This window comes from Drosophila melanogaster, chromosome 2R (genome assembly GCF_000001215.4).
Source record: "Drosophila melanogaster chromosome 2R".
Lineage (NCBI taxonomy): Eukaryota > Metazoa > Arthropoda > Insecta > Diptera > Drosophilidae > Drosophila > Drosophila melanogaster.
This window is the reverse complement of record NT_033778.4, coordinates 11,098,164-11,114,665: the sequence shown is the minus strand read 5'-3', so window position 1 is coordinate 11,114,665 and position 16,502 is coordinate 11,098,164. Positions and strand designations below refer to the sequence as shown.

General features: G+C 38.4%; 1 protein-coding gene across 3 annotated transcripts in view; it reads left to right on the top strand.

The window, feature by feature from the left end:
• luna overlaps positions 1-16,502 on the top strand; it is a 138,423-nt gene that overhangs the window by 1,713 nt on the left and 120,208 nt on the right. For 2 of the 3 annotated variants that reach the window (NM_001273950.1, NM_206089.2), the window contains exons 1-2: positions 7,850-8,759; positions 14,552-15,134. In NM_001273950.1, coding sequence (NP_001260879.1) covers positions 15,033-15,134 — 102 coding nt within the window. In that variant the 5' untranslated portion in view covers positions 7,850-8,759; positions 14,552-15,032. Of the gene's footprint in view, positions 1-7,849; positions 8,760-14,551; positions 15,135-16,502 lie in introns of those variants that run through there. The other variant, NM_001299374.1, reaches the window with a different exon arrangement.

Below are 16,502 nucleotides of genomic sequence, written 5' to 3'. Positions count from 1 at the left end.
ATCGAAGTAGTTGGCCATGTAGATATGGGCATATATGTATATGTTTGCATGTGTAGTATATATGTATGTGTTGTTGCCCGGGCAGATGACAAAATCGAATCAAATCCAGGTGACTAAAGCTGAATGGTGCGAGTTAAGTGAGTGCGTTTAACTTTGGCAAGCGAGTTGCAGCAACTCGGCTCTCAGCAAGAATGTCATTGATCTGTCTAACACATCATAATTAATTTGCTGGCATATTGATAGCGCAGGATAACAATGTGGATTTGTTTTAATTACCTTTCTTCGAACAGACAATTAATGTCCAGCACAAATAAACAAACTGTTTCCCAATTTATAGATTTAAACAAAGGTGGCGGCCTCAACTTGATATTTTGTTTTAATATTTTAATAATTGGATATATTTTATACGTTTATACTTCATAGCCTTTAAATTAAATTCTACATTTTGTAAGTGTGAAATGTGTTCATTCCTATAATATTGTTTATATGTCAGTTTCGTACTATCAATTGATTTGATTATTTAATGTAACGTAATGTATATTTTAAAAGTATTTTAAAATGTTTTGAGTGGTTTTATATTAAAAGCTTCATGGGCATAGATACTTAAATTATAAAATAAATGCCAAAACCCCTTGAAAAGGCATGTTTTCAGCTTAACGAGTACCGCAAACATGTGGCTGTCAACTAACGAAATCAGCCCATTATGTGCCTCCGCCTTTTTGGTGGGCGTGGCAGATTCAATAATGCAAGTGTCACCCAGCGAGTGTGTGTGTGTGTTACAATAAATGAATGGCCATTAAGCAAAGCGCAAAAGGTTTTTTAAATTATGCGTGTAAATAAATTTTTGCGTACACCAAGCATAAAGCTTGGGGCAGGCAATGGCGAGGTGGGCGTGGCATATGTAATGATGTGCCCGCCGGCATCGAAAAAGATTGGCAAAAAATCTGGAGAAGTTCGGGAACGGGAGTTAACAAACGCTAATTGAATAAAGTCACAGAGGGCTCTGGGCAAAAATCAACATTTAACTTGTTGCAAGTGATTAAGCACTGAATATTTAATTAATATCTGTTGCATTTGACTAAAGGTGCATTCCCTTAGTAAGTCTTCCCAAGAGGCACTGTAACTAGCTTAAACAAATGGTTGTCATAACTATAATAATCATGAGAAAAATGAGCAAGTCGTCGAGCAATTTATGCAGCCAAACCGTTTTTTCAATTAGACAATTAATGTGCTCTTTAAATTTTATGACCACACAGGCAAAATACCAAATTAAGAGTTAATTCAATTACCATCGAAAATATTTCTGCACATAAAAAAATTCAGCAAGTTTCAAGCAAGGAACAAATTCAAAAATCAAGTTTTTTCTATAAATTTTAATTTATTTTTTAAGTCATGTGAAGCAAGTTTATGGAGCATTGGGAATATACTATTGCAAATCAATATAGTTTATTAGAATTATTTTTTTTTTCAATGTAGTAATTTAAATTTTTGGTGGAAACAAGGGCATCTGCGAATTGAATTAGCATTGATATTAGTTACTAACTCAATAAAAGAAGTACTGAATTTTTTGTCACTTTACAAGCTATTCAAGTTTTTAAATTCTCCTTTTAATTGAATTAGCAGAGGCAAAGTTAAGTGGTTCCAGATGAAACATAAAGCGGCAATATTATGGAAATACATTCTTTTTGCAAACATAAAAGAAAGAAAGGCGGCTATTAAACAATTTGCAATAGTCGAGCGGAGTTGGATTAATGGTTTGGTTGGTCGCGCTGGGCCTTTATGGCCGTAAACCAATATTTGCATTGTTGAAAGTCTGCGACAACATTGACGAAGCTGCAGTGTGTTTGTTGATTATTGAATCATAATTAAAATTGTTTAATTTAAAATTAATTTTATAAGCAAGCAGCCGCCGCATCCCACGACGACCTGAAATTATACAAACATTTTTTTTTTATTAAAATGACGACCGCCGACGGAGACAAATATGCAAATTCTGCGGCAAAGTGGGCATGTTTTCTATGGGGCGGGATTGGTGACAGCTTTCTGGTATTTGTTTTTGATACTTTAATAAGCATTTCGTTGGCGTATCTTTTGGGGCAATTGAAAAGTGCAAATTGCAACACAAATCCCCCACTAGCCGGCCTTGGCCGCCAGCGATAATTATGCGAATTTATTTCAAAATGTATTAAATGCGCGATGACACAAATTTAATAGCTTTCCGCTTTACAGCGGCACAAACGTGGGCCAAATAGTAAAAAAAATGTTTGCTTTTAATTAAATTGCATTCGCCATTATTTATGAAAAAGTTAATTAATCTAACGTGGCGTGAAATCGAGGATTACACAGCTCTCTTCTAAGTCAACTGCTCGTTAATTGCTGGCCGGCAAATTAATGGCCGGGTTAATCTGCATTAAGCCGCTCTACTACAAGCCTTTTTCCCACAGCGATCGCACTGAATGAGTCTGGAGTTGAAAACGATATCCGTATAAATCAATTGGCTTTCATAATTAAATGCACTGCTCTGCGGTTTAAAAAAAAAAGTTAATAAAATTGGCAAATGTTCCGCTGAAATGCACACATTTTGTTGCGCTGATTTGAGATTATCTTGGCCCATTTGTTCAAAATAATTTGTACAACATAATTGACGCCGATTATTAATGAATGCTTTTGACGGAATTTTATTCAATAAAATGTGTCATAGAAGTGATTCTTTTTGCACAGTATTTAATAGCCTTGTTTTCTATTTGAAAAGCAAGAAGCTTAACAAATTAGATACTGCTTATATGGAGATTAGTCTAATACTTAATCTCCAAATCTGTAAATGTGTTAACTCTTAAAAAAGTCACATTTAAGCACGCAAAGTATAGACTTTAAAATTAGGTTTGATTCTAGATTTATCAATTTTCAATAGCTTATACCCCTTTTGATTGCTTCTGTGCGCATTGCGCTGGTCAGTTTTTCCAGAATCGCTATCGCGGTCGTTATCTCTTTGATATGCGAAACGTCGTGCGTATAACTTATTTTTAGCTCTTTATTGGCAGGCAACTTCCACTTCCCCCGCCTTCAGTACGTAATCATCATCCTCGGAGTTTGTGGGACTTGTCATTTATTCTGTTTGTATCTTAACCCTCTACTTTGCTCATGTGATTCGCATGGTTTATTGTTGCTGCTGCTGCGCCTATTTGCATGCTCGACAATTTGAAATTGTCAAAGACGTGCAAACAGAGACGGATAAAAGTTTGGCTGAAAGAAGTTTTTCATCTTGAAAACTTGTGCCGCTGTCTGTTTGCTCGACGCAATGAACTGCAGCTAAGTGGATGGCAAGTGTTTATATTTGCCAGAAATTAAATTAATTTCGGGCCTAAAGCTCGGGCTGGCTGCGATGACAAAGCAGTTAATGAATGAATGCCTCGCCATGTTCATTTGTTTTGGCCATTAACGGGGGGGGGGGGGGGGGGGGGGCCAACGAAAGAAATCAGGCAAAGTATGTGCTTTAAGCCCAAAGCTAAGCCGGGAAAGTTTACCTCGCCCATCAAGAAAAAAGTAACTGGTGTGAGGTTCTACTGGCGACATGCAATGAATATCAACAGATTTTTATGAGCCACACATGTTAACTCTCGCTTTGTCTCTGTCTCGTTGCCGCTAGCCATCTCTTTCTCACGTTTTCCTTATGGATTTTCCTTGGGTTTTCCACCCTCTGCTCAAGAAGTAGCGAATCCCCCGACTGTCCATGACAGAGATAATGATTAGTGTGATGTGCATAATAATCATTCTCATATTCCACGATTAGTTTCCAATTCATATGCGTCTGCCTTGTCTCCATATATCTCTCCATCCCTTTCTTTCCCTTTCATTCTCTCACTCACGCACACAGCGCCATCTCTTTCGGCTTCTTGGCCAATTTTCCACCTTTAATGCGCCTGGCAGACAGGGAAAACCCATTATATAATCTTCGAACACAGTTTTATTTGTATAGTAAAATTGTCTTATATCCTTATTTTTATTAATTCAAATTATTGCCCAACAAAATTGCAGTCTTCGTTAGATTACTAAATCATAAACAATAAAATCATAAAACATTAAATTGTTTTTTCGTGTCTTGCCATTTTTATTATGGTCATGTAATTAACTTCGAGATTTACCCATTCAAAGTTGAGGTAGATAATCTTGTAACAATCAATTTATATTACAAATATATGATTCAAGAGACTTTTTATATATGAGCATATATTTTTATTTATTTATAATATCTCTAGATAGCAATGTTCAGTTTACTGTGCCCCCACTGTACCTCGTTCCAGCCTTTTGTTGCTATTTTATTTTTTTTTTTCGGGGGGCTAACAGGCAACAGAAATATTACCACGTAAATTATTAATCAGCCGAATGGGCCTCCCCCACCACCCCTGCCAGCCAAAAAAAAAAAAACCCTGCGTAGCATAAGTTTCCGTCGATTTGTCTGTTACTTAACATGCATAAAATGTTTCCATGAATACATCAAAATATTTTCGCTTTGGCAGCGACGGCGGCGGCCAGAAGAGTAGCATTAACCATGGCCCCCAACCTGCTGCTGCTGGCTTCGTTTGGTTTTGGCCATCGGCTTAAGCTGGAAAGTGTCGTCTTCTGTGTCTGCTTGGCGATTCCGACTGCGAGCGCATATTGTGCCTGTTTTTTGAGCAATTTGCTTTGTGATTTTATGCACTTTATGATTTCCTTAATGGCACAGTCGGTCGAACGACGGTCGCCAGTTGCCAGTCGCCAGTTTATCAGTTTGCCAGTTGAGTAGGTGGCTGCCAGCAGTCTGTATCTGTGAGATACGTACTTAAAGTGCTGTTATTGATGGCTAATATGGACAAGCGCCTCGTTGGAGTCACAAATTGGTAGATGATGTACAGGCAGACGTGGCTCTTTATTTTCTCAGGGTCTAGTTGTCGATAATCCATTTGTCAACTATTTTCTTTCTGTCTCATAGGATTTTATTTGATTATTGCCTTATAAATATAAAAGGGTCAATTTGTATAGCGAAATAGTGTAATAGCGAAATACTATAATTTCTTTTATATTCATATATACTAATCCATTTAAAATACATAAAGTTGAAACTAATTTTCAATTGACATATTTAGTTCCCGATCGGTAGTGTAGCTATTCCCTTTATTCCGAGCTTATGTGTCCCTCGACTGCACTTAATCTGCAAGTTGGCCAACGTAATTGTTTCCCCCGAAACTCCAGAGAGTGCTCAAAATGCAGTGGCCCAAGGTGGGCAGCCACAGTAACAGACACAGATACAGGCACAGGCACAGGCACACCTGTAATTAAGGCCAGCTGGACCGGCGAGCCCTTCAAGTGCGAGGGGCGCTCCATTCTGGAAACGGGCAAACATACATGGACCGACAAACATAAATTTCCATTACAATTGCACAAACGTCACATTAGACGCTATCAAGGCGCAATTTGCAGCGTCTACTAAATCAATAAGCCAAACTTGGCAACCTAACGGATACGCACATTAGCATGCACATGTGTATTTGGCCAAGAGCACTTTGCATGCAAGCCTCCCAGCAAACATAATAAATTGTAACGCGCTTTACATTAACATTTACATAATCGCAATTAATCGACAACATTTCGGTCTGTATGCGTTGGAGATCCCGCTCGAATCTGAGTCCCGTCGCCAGTTTATGCTCCAATCAATATTAATAACGATTGCACTGGACCCCACCGTTCCGGCCGTTCCCGCAGCTCACCACCGATAATGGACAATTTGCCGCTCCTAACATGGCCCGAACTTCGGCCAGAGCTTTTGGTGGCATAAACTGTGCCATTTACGGATTTGTGTGACTTCCGCCTGCCGTCGGCTGTTGGAAACCCGAGAACCGGGACCTGAGCACTGGGGACGGGACTGAGAACCGGGGAGGGAAATGGGGACTCTGAATCCGAGCCGAGAACTGAGAAGGGAGCCAAACGAAGGGCAAGATGTCAAATTGTCAACGCACCTTTGCCGCCTCATAATCTCGAAGGGGGGATATCTATGCACATGTGCTTAGGTACAGTCAATATTCAGTAGAAGCAACCTCAAAGTGAGGATAACTCTTAACAAATTCCATTTACCGTAACTATTAAATTAATTTTATTTTACATTAATATTATATAGAATAATAGTAATAGTGCAGGATTTACTTTAAAGGAACATAAAAATAAACTAGTTACATATTTACTTACTTATAAGTTTATAAGTCACGTACATCTGCTATTCATAATAAACTTTAAAAAATGTATAATGATGATATGGACACCATAATATATTTTAGGGATATGTGAGCTTTAAAATTTTTGTTTTGGGTTGGTTAAATATCAACTGAATTTCGGACACAACTTTGATAATGTACATATTTAAATTTTATTTTACTTAAAAATTTCTTAATATTTAAAAATAAAAAAGTAGTACTAAAACCAATCGACACACATCGTTTCTTAACGCCTATAAAAGCAGCTGCAACTTTTCGACTCAGAGAAATTCAACTTATTAAATCTCGACTGTTGTTCTGTTTTAGTTAGCTGTTTGGGTTGGTAGGCTATTGTTGCTAGTTTATTTGCAATTATGCCAACTGCCAGCTGCCTGCGCATTACACGCTTGTCATAATTTTGCTGGCAGGCGTATACGCAATGTGATTGTCAATTATTGAAGCAATATGGAGACCATTGGAGCACCACAGGAAGTGCATAAATATTTTAGCAGGGCTATTGTCCAGATTTGGCTAATTAGCCAAATGATCAAAATTGATTGTCATAATCAGAATTAAATGTTAGATGGCTGTTAGCTAACATAGCACCCAATATCGTAAATGTATAACAGTCAAAGCTAATGTATAGTTAATCCCAATAAATAGTGTAGTATTTGATTAAAAGCTAATTTCATTTCGTTTTGTTGGTTTCTTTTACACTTGATTTATTTTATTTTATTTATTTTTTGCCAAACAACTATGGTAAACATTTTCCCTAAGTTTCCAGATTAAGAGAGTATCTCGCTCTCTTAGCCGGCTTCGTTATTTCCTATTCACGACAACAGTTTCGTTAAGACGCGCCGAGAGAAGAGCACGCCTAACAGAGTTTCGTCAAGTTTTAACGGTGGCTGCTTGAAATTACATTTATGTATGTTGGCTCCAAAGCAAAGTTTTTATTTAATATATTTCAATGTTTTGCTAGTATTTTAATAAATTGAGTTTGTTAAATAAAAATACAACTAAAAACGTATTCAACACAGATATTTTTCATTAATGCATACAAATATTATTAAAACTTAAGATGAACAATGAGTAAAATATTTAAGCAAAAATTCTTAGTTTTTGTGAAAAATGTCTTACATTTTTTTCACGCGTTTAAATTTAATATGTGCATTTCTTAAACGAAACTACATCACTTAAAACCTTTTAAATTATTACTTAAATTTAAAAACCTTTGTATTGCTTTGTTCAATTTGTTAAAATTAGAATCAGCTAATAAGTTTAATCAAATTTATTGTGATGTATTAAAAAATAGTTATATTACTTAACCATATTTAGTTTATCTACATATGTACGTAAATGTATTATGTTAACATATTGCATATATGTATTTATGTTCATTTATAATTTGTAAATGACAGAAGTTTGCTAAAATGTTTTCACGAGGTGCTAATAAGAATAGCTGCCACAAAAGTCTACTTAAATCGTCACAGATTGCAGTTCTTATCTCTCAATCCATCAGATGCACTTAACATAACCTTAACATTTCGTGCACCCGACGCATAACACAGCGAATGTTAACTCAGCGATTTGGGGCTCTAACATAGTTGGCTTTACAGACGCGTAACAGTCAAATTTTAGAAGTCGAAGCGGAAAGACGCGTTTTTCTCACGTCCTCTTCTCTGCCGGTTATTCGGGAAATCGCAGTCGCAGTCGCAATCGCAGTTATCGGTCTAAATCTATGCAATCGCACTGATAATTATTTTGGCCAAAAATAACAAAATTCGCCGATCTGAAAGATACGAATACGAAACCCAATGGATTGCCAATTTGTTTATATGCCATGGTTGCGTTCGTGTGTGCGCGAGTATCTGTGTGAGAAGCGCGTGTAAACAAAAAAAAAGAAGAAATAAAAATAAACGAGCAGTGTATCTTCTTCGGCTCTGATAAGCTGACAAGTTTGATAAAACACCAACCGATGGTTGTTGTTGTTAACAGCTAGGAAAACACAAGTGCTACTGCATAAGAAAAGCCCCCCTCCCCCCCTCGCTTCAACCGACCATCTGAATTACGAATCCAAACAAATATCGCCGGCTGGCGGAATAATAAGTGAAATTCAAGATACAATTGTAAATACAGCGGAATTATTGGAAAATATACATAAATATCATCGCCGGTATCGGTGCCAATTAAAGCCGTGAAAAATTTGCTGAAACAACAACAAGCAACAACGACAACAACAACAGCAGAAAGCTATTATTGTGTAAAGTATACGACTAAGTTCTTATCGGTGTGCGATCGTTGTTGTTTATATTATTATTATTATTCTATATGCTGGTTCGTTGAGTTGTTGTTATTGCCTTAGCCGGCGTCGCGTCGGTGTTAGTGTGTCGGTGTGTTTGTGTGCAAACGAGTTTGCAAATACAACAAAAAGGAAGGAAAAAATTATTGCAGTTACGGTGGCAAGTGTTGCAGATATACCAGCAGCAGCAGCAGCAGCAGCAGCAGCAGCAACAACAACAACAACAAGTTAGCCAGGTACGATGGCCCGAAAGGAAAATGCAAGAAAATGTAGGAAAATAGCGAGCCAAATAAAAGCAAAGACCGAAATTGAAAGCTCATTAACTGGCGAGTGCGAAGTGCGGCTTTGATTTACCGCTATCCTGTAGACAAGTGTAAATTTTAGCACGTCCGTTGTGAATTGTGAATCACTAGCCAACCCCCCTAAACAACACCCCCCCCCCCTCCACCCATCGAGCAATGCACAATTACTCATGGTAATAAAAGCTGGCAAGGGAAACACAGAGAAAAAAGTCTCATTTCCGTGGGTTATTCAATCACTCAACTGTCAAAAAATGTTATGAATTAGTGAACTTCAAATAATTAAATGGTAATCCATTTCATAAATACAAAACACAGTGTTCGATCGCGAAGAAAATGTTGTTGAAAATTGTGTTTTTAACATTTTATTAAAATTTTATAAAATATAATTGTTAATCATTCTGTTCAAACTGAGAGAAAACAGTCAGGGTTAAAAAATATTTGTCACTACTTTTCGGTTAAAAAAAAAAAAAACATTTTGCTTTAAATAAAAATAAATTCGCTTTAAATAGCCTTATGAATGAGTAAACATAACTGGTTTTTGTAGATATTCTAAGCTGATCATTCCGAATGAATCAACTTAAAGTAAACGACGTAGTATCAAAATAATGTAATAGATTGCCCAAAAATAGCATATTATGCTTCATATGCAAGTCTATCGTGTTTGCCTGCCAATTGGCGTAGGCCAAAAACAATCTATGTGTACTATTTGAGAACAAAAAGTCCCAGTGATAAAGAGTTTATGACATTTTTCCTCTGCACTGCCCACCACACTCATCGCTCGACTACGGCCAAAATCGAGACGTCTAATCGGTTCCGTTCCAGATTCTCGTACTATGACTATTATTACAGCGAATATTTTCAGCTGGCGATACATTTGCATTTGCATCGGTCGGATCACGTATTCTGCATCTGATTCATACAGTGTCTGGATAGTATTCGATTTGAAATGCGGTTGACTCGCCGGCGCCGCTGCCATCCATAATCGTATAAATATGAATAGCTAGGAAAACACACATTTATACATCGTACGTATACAATCTATATATGGCGATATATGTATATATTTTCGCTGGCAGATCGAACAGCAATTGCACTTGTTCTGCGATTAATATGAATCGCTTTCAGCTCAGCTTGCACCGGTCTCGCCTTACACTTTCCATCGAATGTCAACACGAATGGAGTGGCACAGGTTGTATTGGGGTTTCTTGGTACACTAAATATTTACTGATAGCTTCGCTTTGTAATCCAATTACTCAGTGCTGAGTGTTCCACCAGATTGGTGGTAATGAACTAAAAGGGGGGAATGTGGTTAGCACCCGCTAATGGTTTTCAAAATCACTCTCGCCAGCGCAAAGATCGTATTCTCGGAGGACTTAGTCTTATATTTATGGGTCCAGACCCAATTAAAGGGGATGCCACATGTGCCGGGCAGCCGAAAATAAAGTGCCCCCGTCGAACTGTCGCCTTGATATATACGCGCCACGGTCTTTATTAATATTTATTTGGCTGTACGAAAATAAAATAGAGAACATAAATAACGCTTTGTTTATAAACACACAAGCAGTTTGGCAACTAAAAATAAATGACGCGAACGGCCCAACCCCGTAAGGAAAGTAAAGGAAAGGGAACTTCTTCATTTGTTTTATCTGCCTTCCAGCAGTTTTCCATCTCGATTTCCATTTCACATCCGACTAGGATTTGGATTGCCTCTTGTTCAGCTGGTCAATTTGTGTGAAATGGGAAAAGGCAAGTAAATCTCCTGACAGCATTTCCGAACTTCCTTTTGCGGTGGCATAACGTACAACATATCCCTGCCAACAGGTACAAATCCAAAGAAACATTTTTGCCCTAATATGAATTAATTGCTGGCAACCGCAAAGAAGCCGCAGCAAAATGTCGAACTCCATCCCTTCTTGAATCCTACCCCCCCCCACCGCCCTAAAACTGTGGTCTCAGCAGTTAGAAAAACGTGGGATTTTCCATTTAGAAACTTGTTCTAAAAATACTCGCTGTAAAAATAAATGCTAACGTAAATTAAAATCTATCTAAGCACTAGCTGTCGAGCAAAATATGATGAGTAATAATGCGTTGATAAGAGCAAATTATGATTGTGCAACTTTGGAGTTTCCATTTTTCGAAATATCTTTAATAACTTCGTTTTATATAAAATGAAGAGCATTGAGAATATGTTTTGGAAAAACTTTTCTTCATGTGCAATATGACAAGGGGGCTTGAAATCGGTTTTGGAAGTTGTGTTGCCTGTGTTTTCAATGTTTTCAATGTCAATCCGCGTGTAACCGCAACAGGAGAAAATGAAATGGGATTTTCTAATTGAGAATGCGTGTGCCTGCTATTCCTAAAGGAAAATTCCCACTCGAATTGGAATGTAAACAAAATGCGATATAAAAATAGACAAGCCATGAAAATTTCCCCCTTTCCAATCCGCCTGCTTTTGCTCAGCAGCAATTCACGTGTGAAATGAACAAAGTGTTGATTTGTTTCTGGCCTGTGTGCGCGCCATGCTATGCTACGAGTATGCTATGCTATGGCTATGCTATATGCCACATAACTAAGAGTATACTCGTATGTGGGTGACTGAACGCTGGAGGATGGGAGATAATACGAGAGCAGGAAATCGTACAATGTGAAAAGAGCGAGCTTGTCCCCTTTGCGTAGGAGCAGGCAAATCAAGTTCGGGGAATGAAATTCATTTCATTTCGGTTCGTGTTGCTGTTGCCATGTCATTGTGCACGGCAAGAAAATGCTTCAAAACCCAAAGAATTTATATAAAAGCAGTTTAAATTGTATGCTTTTGGCAAAACAGAAATAATTATCTTTAATGGTCTTATTATTTGATTAATAAGCCTATGGAAAATGTTAGATGAGTGTACTATGAATAAAAATTATTCATCAACAACATAAAGTGCCTCTCGAGTTTTTCTCTCTGTGTGCCTGTCCCCAAGCCGAAGAAATGGAAGATGAAAAGCAGCTACAAAGTCTCACAAATGCAGGCAAATACCCGTTGGACTGCTGATGACGTTTTCACTGTCTATTGTTGCTGCTGCTGCTGTCGGCTGAGTGGATTCAAGTCCAAGTCGCAAGTCTGGCTGCCCGTTAAGGTCGTTGCGATGTGGTTCTGTTCTGTTTCTGTTTCTGATGTGCAGCAACAACAATCAGCGACAGCAACAGCAACAACATTTAGGGATCCCGCGCTTTCTTAGCGCTTAAAATTCCGTTTCGAAAATGGAAAACAAAACAAAAACAAACTGCTCAAGACTGTGGCTCCAATCGCGACTCCAAACTCACATCCAAATCAACTTGAGCGCTGAAGTGGCCACGCAGCAGCAGCAGCAACATCGAAGCAGCAACATGTAGAAGCAGAATAATCGGGGGAAAAAAAATTAAAATTAAAACGCACGTAGGCAGAAGAAGGCGAAGGAAGAATATCGGGGAAGTTAACGTGGTTGTCTGCCCTCGTGGCGCGTTAAGTTGTTGATTGAAGGGTATTTGAGTAAAGTATCTTTACGTGTGTCTGCCATGGATGTTGCTGCTGCTGCTGCTGCTGCCGCTGCTTTTGGTGCAACCATAAATGCAGCTGGGCGGCGTGGCAATAGAGATTCCTTGGGGGATCTGGCTTATGTGGGTTTTTGTTTTTCGGTGTCTGGTGGTGGGCTGGTGATTTTCGTATCGCAAACTTAATGAGCAGCTGTACGGAGCACGCTCCTTTATTTGATTTCGCTTGAGCGATAGCGTCCCGAAACTGGGTTAGCAGTTAATTAGACCAAACGGCGGCCATTCCGGCCAGACGCAAAACTCAAAGTTCAATATGAAAAGCGTATCGAGTTTCGAGTAAACTGCGAAATGCGAACCGGCCATCCGCTCATTTCATGCTCAGTCAAAACAAAGCCAAACCGAACCCTTTGAACAAGGGCCAAAAAAAAAAAAACACTGGCAACCTGGACTGGACCCAAAACTGTACCCCAGACATAACTTTTTGTTTCGGATACGCTTCCCCTATTCTATTTAATGTTTCTTTTTCTCCATTTTATATACATATAATACAAACTTGTAAAAATGTCTAGCGATAAAAATGTTCGATAATCAAAATGAAAACGACCGACGAGGGAACGAGGAGCGGTGGCGATTGGATGGCTAACAATAAAACAGGAAGAGTTCAGAGCGCAGGACAAGTGTGTGAAAGGTTCGGGATGAAAATGCCTTCGAATGCTGCTGGAAAATCAATAAGCCATGCTTATTGTCAAAGACCAGGGAGCCCCAGCCAACAAAGCGAGCAGAACAGAACATACACCAGACCAGAAAAGAAAAGAACAGAACAGAACAGGACAGCACAGAAATGATATGGCAGACACATGGGGCAGAGTCAAGAACATAAAAATGCCATTGACTGTGGCCCATCGTCTGTGATTGTGAAAGGGATAGAAGTACACTTGGAAAAATAGACAAGTTATGCAACTTGAATTAGGCAGGACAATAAGCATCTACTTAAATACAAATTTAAACGAAGTTCCACAAAGAACATGCAACATACGAATTGCATAGTTTTGGCATCAGGAAAGCCATTGCAGCTTGAACTTATCTAGAGCTTAGTTATATTGCAAAATAATAACTCGATTTTTAGATTTAATGCCTTTTCGTATGCTTTGAGATCACATATTTTCCTCTGGTGCAAGTCTAAAAGAATAGATACAGCTTCAGTCTGCTTTTCCCGTCATCGGCGACACTCGTTGGCCCCCCCACATAATTCTCCCACTGCCAGCTGAGTAATGAAAGTTGCTTTTACCACGGCCAACAGAAAATGCATTGCAAAGTTCTAATTTGGCCAGAAAAAAAAAGAGAGGGAAACCGCTGCCGAATGCCGCATGCAGCAACAAAAACAAAACTGTACCAATGAAAAAAAAAAAAAACAGAAAAAAACAAGTTGAAAAACATAATACGGGGGAAAAAGAAGTCCAAAGCGCAGACGGACGGTCAACGAATTTGGGTTCGGCTCTGGTGGTTCTTTTTCAGTTAACACGAAAACGTTGTGAAAGAGCCCGGCTCAAACAACAACAACAACAAGAAACAGGTAGTAAAAATCGACAACAGACCGGGTTTACACCGTCACATGAACGTACACACACACACACATACACGTAATTATTTGTATGTATTTGTGGCAGGAAGAGTGCGAGGAGTGAGGGACAACGCTTAGAAATTAAAGAAAAACACTGGCTGAGGCCGAAACCCTGGTTCGTGGCTCAAAACCGAGCCCCTGTTGACTATCATAATAATAAAATTCGAACCCAACACCGTCGATTGCATGGCCATAGAGCATACAGGGTATACATACATACATACAAAAGTGTATATGTATATGTGTGTGTGTGTGTTTCGAATCGGGGTTACTGACCCAAAACTGTGCTTTGATAGTGAAAAAGTGTTGAGCTTGGCTAAAACGATCCGAGACCGATATGAAAATGTGAGCAAGCTGGATAGTCAGCCAGCAGCTAGGTGGGAAAATAAGCTTTGCATAGTTCCAAAAAAACAACATAAAAATGAAAGAGAATTATTAATTCTCGATCTCGATGAGTCGGCGAAAATGTTTGGGAAAAGGCGGACTACGAAAATGGAGCGAATTGCCTAGAAAATAATTGGGGTTAAGCTACACAGCTATGGAAAACAGTATGATTAATGTATATATTCGCACTTTTTTTTTTTATTTGCAGAAACCAACACGCAAGAGGCCACAAAAATAATTGGAATGTAACAAATCTGAATGAAAGTGCTGAAGTTAAATAAATTTTTAAGTGAATAAGAAACCGAAAAATACCACACATAAATGACGAGCGTTTGCAGAGTGTAGATAATTACATATTAGTTGTATCTTATTCATATATAGGGCAATATTCAATCGCGAGTGCTAAAATGCTGTCCTCCGCAGCATCGCTCATCGTCGGGATGCAGAAATCGATCTGAAATCAAAATTAAGAAAAGAAATCAAAATATATATATTTGTCGCTCTAAGTAATCAATCGTCGTAGCCAATCAAATCAAAATTGCATCAAAAGCCAACTCAAATTGTTGCCCCACCAACAGTTTGAGTGCACATTCATTTCGGCCCCCACTGTTCCTGTTCGTGAAACATTCAAAAACGGCCTCAAAACGGAGTCCCTAGAGTTTCTGCGTTGCGAGGAAGAGGATATCAAGATGGATATCCTACCGAGTGGCAACATCTTCAGCGAGCTGGAGCGGATCTGCACCACCGGCTACTACTCGTCGCAGCCGTCGATTGAGGATCAATGGCAACAGGTGAGTTGATTTGAATTGAATTGAATAGAAGTGAATAAATTATGGAAGTTAAGTTAGCCAACAATCCTTTGTCCTCTAAAATGAACAATGTCTTGAAGGAATTTCTAGAACCTTAAGTTTAATCAAAAGGTGTTTGCTCAAAGCTCAGCTGAAAACTAAAGCTTAAAGCATTTTATTTTATTCATTGTATACTTTCCTATTCATTTAATATTCACTCATACTCTTTGGATTCATCTAAAAATAAGTAGTGCGCCCTATTCGATTTCATAATTTTTTTTTGGGCATTCCTATTGTATTTGTGGCTTTTAAGTCTATAAACATAAATCAAATTTCTACCCTTTCCACTTTCCTCTATAATTTTCCCCCAGCTGACGTCATCCCCCTGTTAGTTTATTTGTTATTTATTTAGCATTTAGGCATTTATCATAGACTCAACTTCTTAGGCCAGTCGCTGGTATTTTATCGAAGCATTAAAGCGACTTTAGGCGGACTTCCTTGAAAGGCGTTGCGTAATACATACTACATACATATATATGTATGTATGCGATCGGGAATTTATTAAACTCATGAAAATTCGCTTTTGGGGCCCGTGATCTTTTGTTTGTTTCTCTGCCCAATAAAAAGTGAATGAAAAGAAATCGTTTCAAGGTCCCACACTCTCTTGAATTTACCTGAACGAGCGTGGGCTAAAATTAAATTGCTAAAAATTATAAAACTCTTGATAAGCGAAACTGTGTGTATGCCATATAGCCAAATATACATATGTATGCTATACTTAATACATATGCATACATACATACATATACATATGTGTGCAAAAAGCGAACAAGAGGAAGAGCCGAGTAAATAGATGCCGGCCCATAAATAAGTAAAATTCGCCAGCAGTCGGCGACCAGAGGCGGTTATCATCTGAGGGCATGCATAATATATATACTAAATACATGGCACAAATACTTGTGCTTTTTGCGAATTTTTTTTCGCACACTTAATATGCATATGTCTATATGTGTGTGTGTGTGTGCGCGTAGCGCTGTTTGTGAGCTTTTCTGCTTTCTGTTTGGCTTGTATTTTATTTATTATTTTCTTTTGGCTTTTTTGGCCGCTCTGATAAAACGAATCGAAGCCGCCGCCAGCTGATTGCAGACAGCTTTGTTGGCCGTTGTTTTGCTCGGCGTTGTATTATTGTTAAGAAATGCCGTTGGCATATTCTCGTTGGTCTGGTGTTATCAAAAACCTGACGCATAAGAAGATTGTGTTTCGGATTCGGTGTCGCTTTCAGTTTCTCTGCTCTCTTTCTTTTACTTATATTATTTTGTATTTTTATTTATTTTTTGTTTGCCCATCAAACGCAAAGTCGTAATTCATTCG